At 40.0% G+C, this 21345-nt stretch overlaps 1 protein-coding gene across 2 annotated transcripts in view; it reads left to right on the top strand.

The window, feature by feature from the left end:
- Positions 1-15377, top strand: part of mapkap1 (MAPK associated protein 1) — a 45549-nt gene extending 30172 nt beyond the window's left edge. For both annotated transcript variants that reach the window (XM_071917555.2, XM_071917554.2), the window contains 5 exons: positions 2910-3017; positions 3896-4036; positions 8470-8607; positions 12850-12947; positions 14737-15377. In XM_071917555.2, coding sequence (XP_071773656.1) covers positions 2910-3017; positions 3896-4036; positions 8470-8607; positions 12850-12947; positions 14737-14859 — 608 coding nt within the window. In that variant the 3' untranslated portion in view covers positions 14860-15377. The remainder of the gene's footprint in view (positions 1-2909; positions 3018-3895; positions 4037-8469; positions 8608-12849; positions 12948-14736) is intronic.
- The last annotated feature ends 5968 nt before the right edge of the window (positions 15378-21345 follow it).

Raw genomic sequence — 21345 nt, 5'->3', positions numbered from 1 at the left:
AAATGAGGTGCCAGAGCTTAGAGGAGGAGGTAGGTAGGTGTGTGTGTGTGTGTGTGTGTGTGTGTGTGTGTGTGTGTGATTGTTTTTACAGTATTTTTGCATTTAGTTCTCATAGGGTACTTAAATAAGTAGTTTAAATGCGGAGAAGGGGATATTGAATTCCAGTGGAAACCTGTGCTGTGGTCTGGATGTAGGTAGTCAGACAGTTGTGGCTACAATTAGGCTTGGGCCGATATTCAATATTATCGCATATCGTGATATTTCGTGAATATCGCGGTATTTCCCGCACCTATAACCCTGTAATCTACTAGTGGTAGGACAGTAAACTAACAAAAAGAATCATACTTTAAGTGAAAAATGTGTCTTTTTAATTCAAGTGGGTTCCCTTTTCCACAATCAGCCCATTTTTCTGGAAATAGCAGGAATGAGCAAATTATACCAAATGGCCATTGCTCCAATGCTTGAATAGTAAGATCAGTTTCTGGGCTGTTAATAATACTTATTATAGCCTAGAAATTTGCTGTAATTTGGAAGAAATAAAATAACCCCCCCCCCCCCCCCCCCAAAAAAAAAAAACGACCCCTGTGATAATATCATGTATTGCGATATTTTGGCGGGACAGTATCGCAATATTACATTTTGGATATCGCCCAAGCCTAGCTACAATGCAGTAGTGAAAGTGAATATTGTTTTGCTCCAGACTTTATGGGCTCTTTGAAACCACTTCATGTTCATACACTAACCAAGTCATGTTTTAGCCAACTTTTTGCTCAAGCATGTAGATATACACACACACATACACACACACACATACAGGCAGACACACGGTTTCTCTCCTTCCCCATGTGGTTTTTAGTCAGCAGGACTGTAGCCCGTTTGAATCCTGGAGGTCACAAATTGTCCTTTTCCGAGGTTCACCCACTCACCATGGATCGCCGCACGAGGCAGGCTTCGAAAAGGTCACTTTCCGTGTTCGCCATTAGTCACAATCTTTCACCCTTCCATCCCCCCATCCTTACCTCCTTCCCAACAACTCCTCCTCTCTGCCAAATGACCATCACGGTTCGCAGCATTCCTTGAAGAGACGAGGAAATCCTACATGTGCAACGTTAAATTCATGACATGAAACCAGGTAGCGGATTGGCATTTCTCAGGCAGGTGACGATCACAGTCAGGCTCGCATCCTTCTGTCATCCATGCACAGTAAAGCTTTGGCTTTAGCATGTTGTTTGTCACGCTTATTTACCTTTTTGGACGAGGATCTCCTGGAGTGCTCAGAGGCATACTCTTTTCATCCTCATGGCGGCTGCTGGCTCGGCCCAACTCAGGCTGACATTTTAGAAACCCACGGTATTTGTTAAAGGGTAAATATTGCCCAGAGTCTTTGCCCTAATTTGACTGGCTGCTTTCTTATAGATATGCTTCTCCCCTTCTCTCCCTTTTGTGGTGAAGAAAGGAAAGGAGGGGACTCACACTTTTCATTCTACCAACCCTCCCTTCTTTGATCTGTTGGATAGACTTTCGGACCATCTTACGTCATCAGAACATTGCGTTGTATGAGATCGCAGGTAGTACAAACAAGTTGTCTACCCCCTGCATGGTCTCTCAGAACATGTATCAATCCAGAAGGACAAGCTGGATTAAATTACTGGTACATATCGCTGGTTCCTGCTTAATTTAATGGTTATATTTGACTGCTACTCCTTTGACTCCTTGAGGAATCACCAACATAAGTGCATTTTGGGCTTAGAGATGGTATACGTTTCTTATGCATCATCTCAAGGCTGCACCGTTGCCGGAGGTCACATTTCTTACCCATGTACGCCCTTACAGTAAGCCTGTAGCCTCCTGATCTGAACTCCATCGCAGCGAACAAGAGTAAAGGCATTACTATAATAAAAAAAGCCAACTGATGCCAATTCCCTTGGCTGGCTCCTTGGGTAGTTTTTTTTGTTTTTCAGTTGTTGTGTATTTTTATTTCATTGTTGAGGGGATATAATTGCATTATGCTGTATCACAGAGCCAGAGAGGTCACCCAAAAATAGGTCCACATTACAGGAGCTGGGAGTCACAGGGAAGAAAGGGAAGAAGGTTGGGAATCTAATAATGGACAGAGGGAGGGAGACGGGCTGAATACAAGCTTTTGTTTGTCTGCGTCAAAGGAGCTCGTGGATGGGATGGGATAGGATTGGGTTGAGGTGGAGGAGAGGAATAATGACCCAGGTGACCTTGGGCTTGATGAGTGTGACAGGAGCCAAAGAGCATTTTGTGTGTGTGTGTGTGTGTGGGAGCGCACACTAAATCTGGATTCCACTCCTTTCCTCTTCTGTGTCTGCTCATCTGATGAATGTTGTCTTCCTGTTCACCTCTTTGTGCGATGGAAACACGAGTAGAAGGTATAAATTTCAAATGAACAGAGAACAAAATGCCCAACAAAACTGTTCTGTGAATGCATTGCATTTCTGCAATGTTAATAAGGCTGACAGTTAGTTGCCACTTTTACCAGGTTTTTCTTCTCTATATCATGATTGTCATTGAAAAATAGCATTTTTAGAGCATTTTTAACCTATACTGAAAAACTCAAAAATGCAGTTTTTAATGCTTGTCACATCTATTTATCTACTTTTCTAACACGTTGGTTCCTCATTGAAAAATTTGATAATTTAATCTAACCTGTGTGCTTGTTAGATCCTGTTTACATCAAGATAAATAGTGTTTGTCATGTCTTGTTTGTGTGTTTCTGTATGTCTATCCACCAATATTTCTTAGCAACAGTTTAAGACAGAGCGATGCAACAAAAACAAGAACACTCAGAGCAGTCTCCGTGCCAAATCCATAACCGAGACGGGTGTAGCTGTTAGTAGAGACACCGGGTGTTTCCGTCTTCTGACTGCCTTGTTTTCCCTCAGGTCCCATGTATCGTCTGGAGAGGCAGACCGAGCCCAACGTGGCAGTAGACCTGGACTGTACATTGGAAAGCCAGAGCACCCTGGAGTTTTGCCTGGTCAGGGAAAACAGTAAGTATAATCTCAGTAGGTCAGCACCGCTCCACCAGCACCGCCATATATTCTCAATTTACGAATCAGATTCCACAGCTGGATACCCTTGACCAGCTTCACTTGATAACCCGAGAGGAGTTGTAGATGTAACAGTTTGAGACGTTATTTCTCACCTGCAGAGATGGGAACTCGAGTCACATGATTTGGACTCGAGTCACAGTTTGAATAGCTTGAGACTCGACTTGATGCATGAAGAGAAGACTTGAGACTTGACTTGACTTGGGTTCTGGTGACTTGGGACTTGACTTTGACTTGTACTTTGATGACTTGAAAAGGTTTCTAAAGTCTTGACTTGAGATCTTATGTTTGTGTAAATAACTTAGTTTGAAAGTGATGAAATTTGTTCCAGCAGACGACTGAATTTAAATTCTGTTTTCTGAATTTGTATGGAATGACTGAATTTAGTGAGAGTTTTTATCCTATTAAAATGATATTGCATTGAAAATATATTAAATTGATACTGGACTCTTTATTTGTTCTGACTTGACTTGCTGTTCTACATTTAGACTTGAGACTTGACTTGAGACTTGTGCCTCAAGACTTGAGACTGACTTGGGACTCGAGCAAAGTTTACTTGGTCACACCTCTGCTCACCTATGATAAGGATAGCTTGGGCTGCAGGTTTTTGTGTATTTGTCTGTGACTAGAACAGAAAACTCACTGGCATCGGTTGAAAATAAAAACAGTTTTTCTGGACTAATATTTTGCTTTCTCATTGAAGGGCTGTGCTGAAAACAGAGAATCACATCCTTTTCAAATATTTGTGGGTGTAATCCTCATATTTCTTTTACTTTTAGCTTTGGTTGTTCTTTCTCTCTCTCTCTCTCTCTCTCCAGGCTCCAGGGGCGAGGAGAGCTCAGAAGAGGACCCTCCTATTGACATCACCACAGTCCAAGACATGCTGAGTAGCCACCACTATAAGTCATTCAAGATCAGCATGATTCACAAGCTGCGTTTCACCACAGACGTTCAGCTAGGTCAGTGAAAAAAGTATATTTTTAAAATGATGAACACTAAGCACAAAAATTTCCCACAGTTTAGTTTAGTTTAATTGCACAGCTATAAAACATCAAAATTGAAAAATATAATTATTTAATAAACATGTGCAGGTGAGACTGAAAAAAGGGTCTTATGCACAACTATACAAAAACAAATAGGTAGTTAGATAGACAGATGGATATATAGATAAGTAGATAGATAAATAAATACACAACAAAAAATCAGGCTGACAAGCAAAGACCCAACTGAGTTGGATAATAGAAGTGATGACAGACCACAACAGAAAAGACAAGAAAATATGGTGGATTGGAAGATGCAGAGCATGAAAACTGCCCTGATGTAGAAAATGAAATTGTAGGGGGAGTGAGAGTGTAGTAGTGAACGGGACGAGTGTGTTAGTGTCAGTGTGTGTGTGTGTGTGTGTGTGTGTGTGTGTGTGTGTGTGTGTGTCCTGAGTCTGTATTTGAAGTCGCTGAGACATGTAGATCATATGAAGGACTGGCAGTGATTAACCTCAGCCTCAGCCTGTTGTTAGTACACTGCAAAAACTGACAACCTCAAGTTATTTTATCTTGTGTCCAGACTTATCAAGCTTATTTTTAGGATTTTTTGTCTTTTTTTATGCACCACCAAAGCATGTTTAATGGGTGCTTAAAGAACTTTTGGACTTGATCGTATTGACTAATCTCCTTGTCTATGAGTCGAAGATCTCATTCACTATTCCATCATTTTTACACACAACATAGCATCACGTTTTGATATATGCCCACAATTTTTCTAATTTAATCCCATATTATTGAACAGAGAGCCAGAATTCTAGTTTTTTGATGCTCGTCTGAGAAGTAAGGGGACGTACACCCCCAGTCACAGTTCCTGGTGTTCATTTGAGATAGCGGCCTCCTGGAGTTTCAGAGGCTTTGTCAGCCAGTGAACGTCTTGCCAGATGCGTTGGCCATGTCAGATTAAATCCAGTGGGTAGTGAATAGAGAGGGGGTAAAAGCAGTAGTAAAGTGCTGTTAAGTCGTGCTGACAGACCTGTGAGGGTTTTTGTGCAGTTGTACCATACATATGCGAATTCACTCTCATTCATGAATTCGGCAGTGTGTATGTAGCGAACATGTGCCGACATTTTCCAGGAATAATTAAACCACCAGAAAAAAAAGAGGGAAGAAGCTGTGGTACAGGGAAGATTAAAAAAAAGAGTTACTGAGGCATGGAGAGTTTCAGAAACGGGGGGACTCGGTGGGAGTGGCAGGTAGAAATTTTCATTTACAGTGGCTGGTACAGAAAAAAGTTAATTTCAGACCCTGGCCCCCAACCCCCTGCTATTCCTTGAACTTTTTGTTTTCAATAATTTACCACTAATGAAGTGCCAAAATTGTTAAAAATGATTTTGTTCTAATGTCGCTAGCGACTCGAGATATGTAATAGTGTAGTAATGTTATTTGCTGCTGCTCCTCAAGGGGACACTGGAGTTTCATTGATACTTTTGACAGGCAGTGTGTGTGTGTGTGTGTGTCTGTGTCTGTGTCTGTGTCTGGAGTCTGTCAGATATGAAAAGGTCAGCAAGGGCAGGTCAGCCAAGACAGATGAACGGCAGGGACTGAGGGTGTTGGTAGGCATTTCCTCCATAGTCAAGAGCGGGACGTATTCCTGTTACACCCCCACACTTTCATACTCCTTCACCACGCCTAACGTTCCTCGGTCTAGGGTTACGTTCTGTGTACGGCTGTGATTTTGCAGTCCTCACGGTTTAGATTGATGAGCTTTTACCAGGCATTGCAATTTCAGCCACTTTTCTTAAAAGCCATAAAGCCACTGCTGCTTGAATAATTTCAAAAATACAGCTTAGACTTTACCCCCATATGCTAATAACTAGAATCTACCTCCAACCGCCCTGATATGGGGAATAGGCGTAGACCCTAATTGATGCAAATGAAAAAAAAAATCATGCTGTGCTGCCAGTTTAATAAAGCTTGTTAACTGCAGCAAGGGAAAAGAATGGGCCAAATTACAGGGGTGGTTATTGAGAACATGTCCAGAACTGGACATGTTCTCATTACAGACTGAGGTTTGCTTTGGTATCTTGACCCACACCCAACCCACCTCAAACAGAATGGGTTAATCGTTTTGGAGGGCAGTTACAAACAAACAGTGAAGGACAATCCTCTTCGTTGAAGTCAGTGTTAAGAGGGTTTTTGGGTTTTTTTTTTGTAAATTTTTCGAATAACCCGTGATGCGATGCCCAGTCTGGCCACTCACATTGCATTAGGCAGGGCCTCTGTCACACAGTTGGATTAAGGCTTGTTACAGCAACCAATTCCATGTGGCCACCTTAAAAAGCAATTTAATAACCATTATCATCAATACAAGTGACCGAGTCCATATTGCATCAGCAGCAGTGATGTATAGACTTGAAGTGAGAATAGGACCTTTGGGGACCGGTGGCTCAATTCTCTTTCTGGAGCGATTTGTAATGTAAAAACCATTACAGAATTCTCTCTTTAGTCTGATGTTCTAGCGGAGATGTTAGTAAGATACACATAGGACACATAGTTCAGTTGAGGAATTGTCTCCCATCCATCTACATGTCATTGCCGTGACAATGTTTGTCAGGTAGCATGCAAAATTACACGTTTTACATTTGTAAAACACTGGAAATTTTTAGGACTTAAGGACTGATTGGCCATAATTTCAGTGCTCAAATACATCTCCAAACTTGACTTGACTTGACTTGACTTCATTAATTCATGCTTGCAGTAAGACATATTGAAAACAGCGCAGAATTTTACATTAAAAAAAAACACTAAAATCATAAATCATTAACACAAAGAGAGCACATTTGTACACGTGAAACAAGACAAAGTACAAAAATATAAAGATTAAAAAAAATTAAAAGATCAGCAGAATGAAATTTATAAAAAATTTATAAAAGTATATGTACATACAAGATTACTAAGACTAAGTGTAGCTCAGAATATATTTTAAGCATGACAATGTAGCCTCTAGGGGACTGTTAAAAAAAAACATAAAAAAAAAAAATAGAAATATATCTATCTATCTATCTATCTATCTATCTATAAATATATATATATATATATATATATATATATATATAGAAATTAAAAAAAATATTAAAAAACTTTTGGAGACTAGGTTATCTTAGTTGACAATGATATCTATAACCCCAGGTCATTTTCTCAGTCAAAGTAGCAGTGCTCCTCGCCATTTCCCAGACTTCCATGCGGCAGGCTGGCTGGCTCAGTCTCACTCCCCATGGGAAATGGGGGACATCATTTGATTGACACCTGGGTTTATCTCATCACTCTTTGTTTGCAATCCCTCACATTCAGCGGTGTGATTGACAGCTGACATACCTGTCATAGACCAGCACTTGTGTGTGTAGAGGATAGAGTGTGTGTGGTGTTTTCTCTCTCTCCTTACACACACACACCTATATGACACATTCCAGACACACACACACACAGTCTGACTCTGTAATTCGTAACTCTGCTACCTTTATGAAGAGCATCAAAGTGCACACAACACAAATGGCTGGCCTGATAACCAAATCAAAAGAGAGAGAGGTATCCTACAATGTAAACACAAACCTGTCACTAGCGGTGGCATTGAAATAGCTTGAGGTGTCCCCATTCTGTCGAGTCACCCTGTTTCAGGAAATTTAAGGTGCTATTTTTTGCCATTTAAAATGACAAAATAGGAAACTAAACAGTAACTACCAAATTGAAAACAAAACTGTGCTTTTGAAAGAAGTAGTTACATCAGCCTAATAAAAAAACAACACTAAATGATTTTTATGAGCAGTTTATTTGTAATTATGTTGTTCATCAGAGAAGTGTTAAGTCAGACTTTAGACGGAAAATAGACGGATAGATGGATAGACGAATGAATGAATGAATGAAAAAATAAATGTCACATCAGGCGCCAGGACTATGTTCATATGACAAATGATTCTGTTTATAGTGCATTTATGCTTTCATTCTCACAATCATATATTTACAGAAATGCAGTTAAATACACACACATCTAGTGAGTATACTGTGTAAGGACTGTGTATCAACTCCCCAAAAGATCTAGTATCAGTAGGGTGAAGAACAATGGTTTGGCCCAAGCACCAAAAACAAAGGATTTGAGCTGAAAAGGGCCATTAACACCAAAGAGCCATCATCATTTTTTATGATTCCATAAAAGTTATTATGCAATGTTTCTTAGCAGCGATCAGGAAGAGATGATGTAGTGTAAAAAGGGGACCATGCATCCGTAATTGGGTCTGTGAATTGTAAGGTTAAAAGCGGTAGTTGGTAGTTGCACTTTTGGGTGTTTTTTTTCTTTGATTGTCATGTGTATGAAATCTTTTCCAGTCATGAACTGACACACATCTTTCTCTCAGGCATCTCAGGAGAGAAAGTGGAGATCGATCCGGTCACCAATCAGAAAGCCAGCACGAAGTTCTGGATTCGTCAGAAACCTATCTCCATCGATTCGGACCACCTCTGTGCCTGCGACCTCGTAGAGGAGAGGAGCCCTAGTAAGTGCATGACCAGAGCCACCCTATGATCCTCATTTCCAGTCCTAATACACATGTGGAAACCAGAGCTCCCTCCAAACCAGTGGTATCCAGTGCAGTGCCATGGAAGAGAATGGAGGTTTTCAGTACAACAGCTGATATCATTGATTAGTACATCTTCAACCAGAGAGGAGGAACTCGTCAGTGAAATCACCTGCTGTAGTGTTTGGTTGGAATGAAAACCTGCAGACTCTTCCATGAAGCCGAAAAATCAAATGGATGAGCCTTACGATTTGTAAAGCAACAACTTACATGTGTAGATAAAAGCTGACTTTAGTGTTTCTCTAAAGATTGCTCAATGAAAAACTCCCACCCTCACAAAATTTAACAGTTTGCTGTCAGAAAAAATCAGAGGTTGTTCCTCCACCACTCAGTGCAGGTTTGCATACATACATAGACTCTGTACAGCATACAGAGTGTGTTAGTTAGCCCAGTGACTGGTTCTACATTACTTTTCATGGAGGGCGGCATGAGGATTAATGTATGGAAGCCCATTCCCGCCACTCAATAAAATAAAAAACGACTGAATTGTGAGGTTTTTTTCTCGAAATTGTGACTTTATTTCTCAGAATTCTGTCTTTATATCAAGGAATTTTGACTTTTTTTCCTCAGAATTCTGGCTTTTTTCCTCCCACTTCTGACTTTATTTCTCAGAATTCTGACTCTATATGTCACAAATCTGACTTTTTATCTCAGAATTCTGACTTTATTTCTCCCACTTCTGACTTTATTTCTCAGAATTCTGACTCTATATGTCACAAATCTGACTTTTTATCTCAGAATTCTGACTTTATTTCTCCCACTTCTGACTTTATTTCTCAGAATTCTGACTCTATATGTCACAAATCTGACTTTTTATCTCAGAATTCTGACTTTATTTCTCCCACTTCTGACTTTATTTCTCAGAATTCTGACTCTATATGTCACAAATCTGACTTTTTATCTCAGAATTCTGACTTTATTTCTCAGAATTCTGACGTAATTTCTCAGAATTCTGACTTTATATCTCCAAATTCTGACTTTTTTTCTCACAATTCTGACTATATCTCGGAATTCTTCTATATTAATGTTATGATTCCAAACAAGTTCATAAATTTCATTTGAATCCACAGTGTGCCTATAATGAGCCTGTGTTTTAGGCAGCCGTTTTGCTAAAGTTTTCATTTTAGTCTATAGGATTATTGTTTCTGGGATACTAAAAGCAACCCATAGGCTTGTTCAGTGTAGTTGGAATTGACCTTGGAAATAAGGTAGACTGTATTGTGCTTACAGATTGGAAAGTTGGCAGGCTGTTTAGACTACTTTCAGAAAAAAAACTTCTCTTAACACTATGATTGTAGTTTTTTTGCTTCTCTACAAAGGTATGTGTTAGTCAAAATATGTCAAAAGTTATAGTTGATGAAAAGGTCATGAGTTCTTGTTGGTTTGGCACCGCCTCCTGAAAATTACAAGACTTAAGTTGAGCACAAATGTTCAGATTTACATGGCTCAGTGTTTTTTTTTTAGTCTGATACATAAACCTGTGCCACGACTATGTCGCATTTAAGTAAAAGTGACACAGCTGAGCTTGTGTTTTCATAAGGTCAAGGCCTGCGCAAAGACACATTTTGCTACCCTACATTTTGTTATGCATATTGGGGTGACTGAAGTGGACGTTTCTCTAAATTTGAATAGGGGGAGGGTGAGGGTAGACAGAGAGCCTTGTGATTATACATGATTACACTGAAACTTGAACTCGGCAAGTGCTCACTTTCTCACTGGTAAGCTGGGGTGAGTGGGTGGGAATGCTGTGTGTGTGTGTGTGTTTGTAGAGGAGGGGTGGGGGGTATTCATTTTAAATGGGAAGCATATGTGCCTATGAAAGACTCAAACATCTCATTCGTTCCCAAATTTAGTTTCATGCCACACCGCTGTTTTGGCTTGGTTCTTTCAATCACCAAACAAACAGTCACTCCATACACAACCCCTCAATCACTTTCCCCAAAACCAAACCAAACACTACTGACAAGGGTGCACCTGACAAGGAAGTCTTAACTGTAGGTGATGGTCTCTGTTGCTTCTTTGGTGTTTAAAAGGCCCTGTCATTGGAGAACTGGATTACATTTTTGCATTTAAAAAGTGACAGAACCCATGATGCCATGAATACAATCAGATACAGTGAATATTCAGTTTGCCTTTTTTGCCATGTAAAGCTATTTTCATATTAAGTATCGCACCACAGTATTTCTCTTATTATAGCGCCCTCCTCTCAGATGATAATCCAGAGGATTCAGCTCACCCAATCAAATTGACATTTTACCTAATCTTAACAAATTCCTGTCCCTTAACGCATCAAGTGGCTTTTCTCTTTGCAGCTCTGTTGAAAATTGAGTCTTTTTTGATCCTGCACACCTCCCTCAGCCAGTCCTCTCCTCAGCTCTGAGTGGATATGGCACTTACATGGCTTGCCTCTCAAATCACACAAAGTCGTGATTGATGAAGTGCAGACGGCGAGAGAAGGGGGGGATAGTCGCGATCTGTGCATCGTCAGATGTGTTTATCGCTCTTCTAATGTATTCATCCGCCACTCCTCAAAAAAATGAGGTCCCACTGCCCCTTGGGACCTCTCTAGAGATTTTTGCAGAGGAAAAGCAAGAGATGGGGGGGGGGGGTGTGAGCTAGCTGCAGGAATTATTCTCGGTCATTTTGGTTGGGTGGACTCTGAGGTAACCACACCCCCAAAAAACAAAACAAAAAAAAACAAAACTGGGAAAAAATAGTATTGTATATCCCCGCGATAATATAATATAGGGCGGGACAGTATCGTATATTTTGGATATCGCCCCAAGCCTTCAGATGACCAGACTGTTGATTTCAATTGGTCTCTATCTGTTTTAATGAATGGTGTAGCCATCACTGAAAAATGATTTCCACTTAAGGGTTTTCTCAGAGTATAAGGTCCTGATCTTGCTAACAAACCAGTGTTAGGGAATACTGAAATGAAGGAGAAGTGTGTAGAGGGCTCCACCATGATTTTCAGCAGTGTTTGGAAAGTCTCTAAGGAAGTACTTATAATTATGATAAGTGGTCATGGTGTTGTTATACCGTATATACCATGGGAGCCCAGCTACTACTGTGTGTTTGCGTGTGTGCATATACAGTATATACTTATATGATTTTATATGATTAAAAGCCATTTTCTGTTGGGAGTCCATTAGCAGGATCTGTTTTTCCCTTGGCTTTGACGTGTTGTCTTTCCAGATTGTATTGCCCAATATGCATGATTCTTGGGGTGCAGTGCATAGGCAGAAAAATTAATTAATACTGACCACGTAAATCCCTGTAACAGATTGTAGCCAATTGGACTCAATGATATATGAGTGATGGAATTCTCTTGGGGATTGTCAAATTTGCATATGTTAGCCTTCACTGGTTTATCGACCCCCCTGGTTAATTTATATCTCAGTGCAGTGCATTAACAGTAATGAATGGCTTGTCCAGAGCATAAGGTTAGACATGAAATTTGAAACGGGTACAAGAGAGAAAGGAGAAAAGAAAAGAAAGGAAATTAGAAGAAAAATAAAAAAATAGAAAATTAGAAAAATTGAAGAAAAAAAAGGCCTGTGATATTTGTGGATCGTGTCAACATGCTTGTGGAAGAATTTTAAAGGCTTCTCCATTTGCTCTTTCATTCTTCTTTCTTTACTTCCAAGGGTCGTTTCTCTTTAATGAACTCTTGGCTCCTCAACTCACTTAGTTCCAATAGAGTGAGTGCATTAACATACTAATGAGCTTAAGAGAGTCTTCCCTTATTTCTAGATAGAGCTGCCGGTGTTGTACAGTAAGTTCAAGTTTGCATTTAATGTGATGAACCCAACTTCTCAAAATACACCAGCAATGCAAGCAAGCAATAGTGAGGAGTGCAGGAGTTATACTGCCATGACAGTAGACACAACAAACTATTCCTGTGACCCTGAATGACCATGGAGGATAAAGAAGTATTAGGGATACTAGGTGAAATACTTGATTTAGTGATTTGGAAATATTTTTGAGCTTTGCATGTACTATACAGTGCCTACAATTTGTGCCCAAGCCTTTGTCATTAACTGGAAATAGCATGAGTCCTTGTCCACCAAAGGGACATGACGTTTCATTTTTGTGTGAATACGTCTGAATATTTCTATTCCTGTCTCATTAAACAAACTTTTCTTCCTTGTCTTACAGGTCATGCAATATTTAAGGTCACTTATCTTAGCAACCATGACTACAAGCCTCTCTACTTTGAATCTGATGCTGCTACCGTCAATGAAATTGTGCTTAAGGTAAGTTATTGCTGCGCCCTGTACCGCACACATAGCAAGCACTGGAAATAAATTGTTTTTCGCAAGCACTTCATGCACAACTTACACACCAAGTAAAGGCTACAGAGGAACACACTTTCCTATTGACCCGTGCTAAGAGTTCGACCATATTATCATGCAGTCCTTCATTTACCCCTAGTTTACCCCTAATTAAATGCACTTACATAGATAGGTGAAATATTCTATTAAAAATGTAGATTAAGGCCATTTCCTCCATGGTCTGTGATAATTCAACTGTAACCATTAGAATATAGAAAATAATGCTACATTCTTTAACAAGTATTAATAATTATTAATTGGTGTGAGAAAGGGATTGAGTCTGATGGAGTGAAAGTTGTGGACGATGGAGAGGAAGCTGGTATTGTGTTCTCTGGGAATCTGGGAAACGTAGTCACTCCATACACAACCCCTCAATCACTTTCCCCAAAACCAAACCAAACACTACTGACAAGGGTGCACCTGACAAGGAAGTCTTAACTGTAGGTGATGGTCTCTGTTGCTTCTTTGGTGTTTAAAAGGCCCTGTCATTGGAGAACTGGATTACATTTTTGCATTTAAAAAGTGACAGAACCCATGATGCCATGAATACAATCAGATACAGTGAATATTCAGTTTGCCTTTTTTGTCATGTAAAGCTATTTTCATATTAAGTATCGCACCACAGTATTTCTCTTATTATAGCGCCCTCCTCTCAGATGATAATCCAGAGGATTCAGCTCACCCAATCAAATTGACATTCTACCTAATCTTAACAAATTCCTGTCCCTTAACGCATCAAGTGGCTTTTCTCTTTGCAGCTCTGTTGAAAATTGAGTCTTTTTTGATCCTGCACACCTCCCTCAGCCAGTCCTCTCCTCAGCTCTGAGTGGATATGGCACTTACATGGCTTGCCTCTCAAATCACACAAAGTCGTGATTGATGAAGTGCAGACGGCGAGAGAAGGGGGGGATAGTCGCGATCTGTGCATCGTCAGATGTGTTTATCGCTCTTCTAATGTATTCATCCGCCACTCCTCAAAAAAATGAGGTCCCACTGCCCCTTGGGACCTCTCTAGAGATTTTAGAGAAATGTAGTCCAAGTGTGACCCAGGAACTGGCAGGGTAATAACTGCCCCGACCTCCGATGACTCCATGTCTCCGGGCCAACAGTTGACTCCTAGGGTCCCATTCAGAGCAAGAGGGCAAAATTCGAGTTACGATTACATCATCACAAGTTAACATTCGCTTAATGTATACCTCTCTTGTCTGAGTAAGCTTTTGTTCTCCATACTCCATCATCATAAAGGATCTGGAAACACAAATCACAGTTGCCCACCTCCGACGACGTTATGGATCCCTTAACATTATCCATGTCATCATCACCTCCACTCTCCCAGCTCATAATTCTGCCTTTTATGAGCTTGTTCCTGGGTTGCTTTATCTCCAGGTTTCTTATTTAAATATTATATGGTCGTGTTGAGTGACACCTACTGGATGTGACAAGGCAAGAGTGGCAGATGAAACTGTTAGTAATCAGATGGGTGAAGCTATCTTCCCCTAAAAATGACAAGGGCATTACAAGAAACCCTGAAGATTTCACTGATCGCATATCAATAAAATGTGATTTAATTGTGATCCTGTAAAAACCCAGGTTTTTCAGTATGTCTATTGTCGAGGCCTGTGACTGTCAGAGGGAAGGATGAATGGATCAAAGTGTACATTTTAGAACATTCTATGAGCGAAACTGACGTTTTCTCCATTTCCAACTTCAGGTAAACTATATCCTGGAGTCGCGGGCCAGCACCTCGCGGGCCGATTACTTCGCCCAGAAGCAACGGAAACTGAGCCGCCGGACCAGCTTCAGCTTCCAGAAGGAAAAGAAGAGCGGCCAGTAGAGAGACTTAAAGCCCTTCAGCCACTGTTTATCTGCACGGACGGACAGGCACACACAGACGAGGCCTGACGGTCTCTTCCAGAGACACCGGTCCGAGCGGAGGGTTCGGGCCAAACGAAATAGGAACGAGGGATGAAGACTGACAGGGGAAGTCAGGAGCAAGGGGAATGACAGGAAGAGACAATGGGAGAAAACGGAAGAGGAAGACGCTTCTTGGTGTCAGTTGAGCAAGGTGGTACTAGCCTCGGAAACTCCTACAAGCAAAAACATTCTCTCCAGCTATTTGTCATTTTTTTCAGAATGTGAAGACACGTCGTGAAACAGACTAAATGTTCTTTTTCTAAAAGAGACAAAAGAATTGTCGGACTGAGGGTTTCGGCTGTAATGTCACTGTCAGTTTCCACTGCCTCTGAATTGAAGCTCCTTTTTCTGTAGGATGGATATGTATAGCTCAAACAACTTGGTCATATGTGACAACGACAAGAGACAAATGAATATAAATCTAATCTGCGTACTGAATCCCTGTTTCTTTCTGTCCTTAAGCATGCATCAAGATGTTTTCAGACTTTATACAACAGCGATGTAAAGGGAACACCCACGCATTTTTGTTTGTACATGCCAAATTTACATGCAGGATTTGAAATAATAATGACAAAAAATGAAACTGCTTTGCGCACAGTAATTCATTACGTGGGAGAGTCACATCCCGATACCTGCTCTGCTGCAATGATGCTGCAAGGATGTTTAAAAACAGATGGAAAACCCTTGAAGATGACTTATTAACAGCCAGAGTATAGACTGGTTTTGGAGAGTATGATGATGACAGATTTTTAGGATTTTAAACAAAATATTAATACTAGGAATGAAAACTTTTAAGAGAACAACATATAAGAAAAACGGATAAGAGATGGCAAATGCTGTTAAATCAGTAACTTTTTGAAATGATAACATTTGAATGCCTCAATGATATACAGTTTTGGTCTTTGCCTGTTCTCAAACTTTGTCCCTGCTGGCCACCGTACACTCTCTCTGACCATGAGCCAATCAAATCAAAGCAAAACAATGGCTTTTTATCAAACGGGCTGCTGATTGGCTGCCTGTTGCGCTGCGCTACACAAAGCGGTAGCATCTAATTTGCTGATTCTCCACTGCCTGGATGGTTAATTAACTTTATTCCCATGTAGTGACTCATAGCAGGTATGGGATCCCCACAAAGAAAAACTGAAGATCAAGACAAGTAGAAAAGAGTGAGCAAATTGAAATTGAAACTGTAAATCTGTTCTTGTCACTTTATTGAATGTTTCACGCAGTACCTGATTTTGTACATGAAATGGCATTGACAACAGGTAGGTTGACATATGACAAAATGATATGCTATGAAAAATGAATATTAATTATTTTGACTGGTAAAATTATTCTTGGCAGGTAAATACTTTTTTAGTTCCCCCACTGTCTCCCATTTTTCTTGTTGTCTTCTACTGTCAACTATCAAATAAAGCAAAATGCCAAAATATCTTACAAAAAAAAAGTACAAAAGTTTTATCAAATTGTGTACATGACTTTGACCCCACTTCCAGCCTCTACCAATTTTCATGAATATACTATTTTTGTCATGTGCATGATGTCCATGATGAAGAACTTTCAAATACCCGTTTGGCTTGAAGAAATCATTTTCTTTGATAAAAAATAAAAAATACACTTGGGTTGTAGGCATATACTTAAGAAAACTGATGTATTCCCCTCTATGTAACATAACATTTTAGCATATTTCAGATGGGTAATCTGTCGATCAAGTTTTATACACAAGGTCGCATCTGGTTCCATCTGTCTCAACCCAAAGATGATGGAGGAGGTAAGAAAGGTCACTCTTGTTTTTTTTCCAATGAGCTGTCTATTCTTGATTTCTGGAAAAGTTGATAGAAGTCTTGGTATTTGTTTAGTTTTATTGAGATTATAACCTCTCACCAATTGTTTACTCTTGTGCACATAGAGTGGCCACTGGTAACCTTGCAATTCCCAACATCAGTGTATTTCCTACATCCTGACATTAGTACTGGTAACTTATTTTGATTACTGGTGTGCTAAATTGAAAACAATTATCAGTGTCTTTACCAGCTTGTGCTTTGAGTTGTTGGTGGTCAATTAACTAATTCAGACCACTTTAGTTAGTTGGTTCTCATGCACTTCCTCCATTATGTACATATTGTTTTCAGCCATGTTTATTTAGTTTTCTAATGTGAGCTCGCCAAGGCCATGTGTTCCACACAGTTCTCTATATGGCTCGCTCTTGACAGTGGTTTAAATAAAGCAATTTCTCCCCAAAATACTGGCAAATCGATGTGAGACAAATTGCGATGGCTCAATTTCTGCAACAATATATAGTCATTTATTCAGTTCAATAAACTTGATAGATATTACCACTTAGTGAAAAACATCAAGTCAAATTTCACTGCTTGTGTACAAGTGTCTTGAGGAAAATATAGTTACTAGTTTTAGTTAGTTATAGTTAATAGTTTTACAGAAAGGCAATAAAAATGCAGTCTGAAACTGTGGAATAGTCTGAGTGGGAGACAAAAAAAAGACATTTAACAGCGCAATCCTCTTGAGCCACTTGAAGACGCATCATGGCAAGAAATAAACCTATATTATGGCACTAGCAAGTCTCAAGGAAGAGGACAAAGCCAACTTTCACCCATCCAGCCGTCAATTAGCAAACATTTTAAAAGCTTCAAACCATTCTTCAGGGACAGATTACCAAGGATACATGGAAAAGTCATGGAATACATATGCCTTACTATCCATCTTTTTGTTGAAGAAAGTAGTTTATTCAGACAACTTATGATGACCCACTGACAATTTTTGGTGTGGTTGCTGGATTAGTATTTAAGCAGCAAGTATACTTTTAGTGCTACGTCCTCGAGGAGAAGCACAGTCACCCCTCTGAGGAGCTAGATGGGAGATAAAACTATTACACAATTACTTCAGCTGCAGATAAGGACATTTATTTAAGTTTGCTCAGGCAGTAAAGGCAATAAATGTCAAATCTAATAACAAAATAGTAATATGGAGAGAGACAAAGAAAGGTGTCCCACCTAGTCTAGCCCTCTAACAGACCAAAAAGGGTCTGGAAGGAGTGGAGCCAAAATGTAAACAGATGAATAACAGATGCCTCTGAATTGGATGAATCTTAAGCAAAGATTCCTCTTCTTCAAGAAATGCCCCTCCTTCACATCAAACCATTCAAAATCAACCAATTATCACTTCGTAAGCAAAGTGTCATCCAATAACATCAAAAGTACATATTAGAATGAAATCATATGTCATGGCCAGGGCTTACTAATGGATGGGAACGAGATCATTATGTTGTGCCAAGACATGGAAAACCCAATTTGTTGTTCATTGTTGACCAATCCGTACAATGCTAGCATTATAAAAGTAATAAATGTAGGCAGAGGTGAGGTTCTTCTCCCATCTTGGATATTTGCTGGGTGTCCTCTTCTTGGGCACCGGGACAATGCAGGAGGTCTTCCACAGCTGGGGCACTTTCTTCAGCCTCAGAGAGAGGGTGAAGAGGTGTTGGAACACTCCTGCAAGCTGCCCAGCGCACGCCTTGAGCACCCTGGTGTTGTTGATGTCTGGACCATTAGCTTCGTAGCCCCCCCTGCATAAAATGTATAGCAACGGGGTATGCTTGGTCAGTGAAAATAGTCAAAATTCCCATCCCTGATTACCTGCATTCTATTTTGTGAGTATGGAAAAGGAAATGAAAGCACTGTCTTTCAAACAGATCTTAATATTTGTTCAGGCTGTCTCCCATCTGGCATGTATGACATTTTTGTAACATTTTGTTGATGTTAATACAATGACATATCACTTCAGCTCATGCTTGTGTGGTATCTCTCTCACTTGTTTTTGATAATGTGCTTGAGTTAAAATCAGAAGAAACAGTACAGACCTTATAGATATGTAATCACCAAGACATTCTGAGGATGTGACTGAATTCCCTCTTCCTCCTGCACTGTAATGTTATGTAGGTTAGGTTTGCATACCCAACATAGAAAAAACATATTTAAACATATAAATCCACCATCTGAAAATTCTCCCATCTCTCCCATTCTCCCATCAAATCTATTGTTATTTCTGTCATGCTTACTCAGAACTATTTTGGACTCTGTGGCTGCAGGGAGCCATAACGAGGTGTGAGTTTTTCTCACGCTTTTCTCAGCAGTGGTGGCGTATAAGTGATGTTTAATGAACGGGACTCTGGGGAGCTCTAAACATGAAGCGCTCTGTCAGTTACCACCTAGGAAAATAAGCCGGGCAAGGTCCGTGATTCAGTGACTTCAGAAGCAGCTGTGACAGTAGCTCTGTCCTACGTCCCCTCCCTATGAAAGTACTCCCTCCCCACCTTGCAAACTCGATGAAGTTGCAGTTTGTCTACTGTTCCAGCCAAATAGAAGGCGTGTGTCTTGGAAATTGAGTGCTTTATAAGCTTGGAATATTGTAGGGATAATTTAGATTAGAGATTCACCTGGTTTGGATGCTGTAAAGGAGCATGTAAAACAACAGAGTGAACCAGGCCTGTCCTCCCATAGACACCCAAACCTAAAACAGTGACCATCAATTTATTACCGCCTTATTAAATATAAAAACATTATGAAAATCCATATGGAATTTGAAAATTATTTCCAAGCCTGAGAAGGTGTTGGGAAATACAAAATGTCCCTTATCTTTTGGAAAAGTTATAGAAAATTGTCTCATAAATATATTTTAAATTGTTCATGTAACTTATAAATCCTGAAAGTATGCATTACATCAATTGGTCATGATTGGGCACTTAACAATTGCTGGGGCTTGGAAGCAAACAAGGTTACAAGCAGGTGGGTCAAAGTTGAAACTTGAGTGAAACCCCTTGGGAAGAAAACAGTAATAGTTTTCAGTTAATGCTATAGTAAGCAATACAGCTGGCTACTGTCCGCTATTGAAAGGTCGCTCTGTTGATTGCGTTTGAAAATACTGAAATACTGAAACTGAGTTTCCTGAGGAACACCAAGACCCAAGATCACCTCAATACACATTGCGACAACACATCATTTGAATGACAAGGTCTATTTTTCCCAATAGGACTTAGTCATTTGCTTGGTCATTAGCTTAGTCATTCTTTGTATGTATTTCACTTTTGATACCTATATTACGTTTTTGGAGGCTTTATCAGCAACACTTAATGAAGGATTGTTTGTATGTCTTTGCAGTCATCTTCACGTGGCAAAGTGAAAGCATTCACTTTATATGGACAAAGACCAGGAGCAGTGACTAACGTTTTACCTCGGGCTGTTTTCCAGCTGTTGACCAGTCACAGTAATTCCCATTGTCACTGACTAGGTCTCAGTGTAAGACTTTCTGGGCCAGAGGGCAGCCAAGTGTTCCACAGAAGATATAACTGCCATCACACTTGATTATGTGCCATATCAGTGGGGGCACTGACTGAGCAGAAGCATCATGATAAAGCGTATAAATTAAACACCAAGTGGTTTGATGAGAAATGCCTATTATTTATCGAGTGCACACAAATTTGTTGTTTGTATTTAAGAACCTTACATGTCAAATACAACAAATACACTGAAACTTGGTGACATTGCGAGGACATACCAACAACTTAAAGCAATATTCCACTTAGTTTTAACATGGGGGTTATTTGGCTCTTGACCACCATGAAAACCAGAATATAAACTAATCACCAAGATCAGATGCAGCTGGACGAGTTTGTAGCATTCAGGTTTTTACTTCCCATTCATTTGAATGAGGCCAGAAAATAGACTGAAAATTGACATTTAACACGTTGGTGAACAGATTCAACATCAGATCCCGCTACAATTGACTATGGGTCCAACATTTTAGAACATTATTTTGCCGAATAGCATTTTTATTGATAGACAAGAACATAGCGGAGGAATATCATTTAGGAGAGATACTGCTCTGCTGCTGTGCAGATCCTTCACGGAGGGCATAACAGCTAATCGCCCACTCAGTCACAACATGTTAGAGCCTGTTCTTATATTATAGTTAGTACATCAAGGCCACTATACTTAAAAAGGAATCATTGTAGTCGTATAGCCAGCCTGTAGATAAAACCCAGTGGTGATGACATTTCAGCCGCTACAGAGGGTTTTCAGATGACGTAACACACTCTGGCAGCCATACTGGAGATCAGCTCTTGGGCAGCAACAGCTGTGAACAGCTGATTGCATTTCCAAACATACAATGTGCCCATCTCAGCAGAATTCTATAGACATGGTTAATGGTTAATGTCAGATTGTTAACTAGCAACCCATAGTATCTGGTCAGCTAACCACCACTGTCTTGTTGTTAACACAGCTGATTTGCACACTAGTTAGCGTATCTAGTAGAAGCTAACATTAGTGTTAATAGTGACTAGTAGTCTCATTCATATCGGCTACTAAACTAGCTAAATTAGCTTGCTGGCTAG

The sequence above is a fragment of the Centroberyx gerrardi genome, chromosome 2, assembly GCF_048128805.1.
Source record: "Centroberyx gerrardi isolate f3 chromosome 2, fCenGer3.hap1.cur.20231027, whole genome shotgun sequence".
Taxonomy (NCBI): Eukaryota; Metazoa; Chordata; class Actinopteri; order Beryciformes; family Berycidae; genus Centroberyx; species Centroberyx gerrardi.
This window is presented reverse-complemented; position numbering and strand designations above follow the sequence as displayed.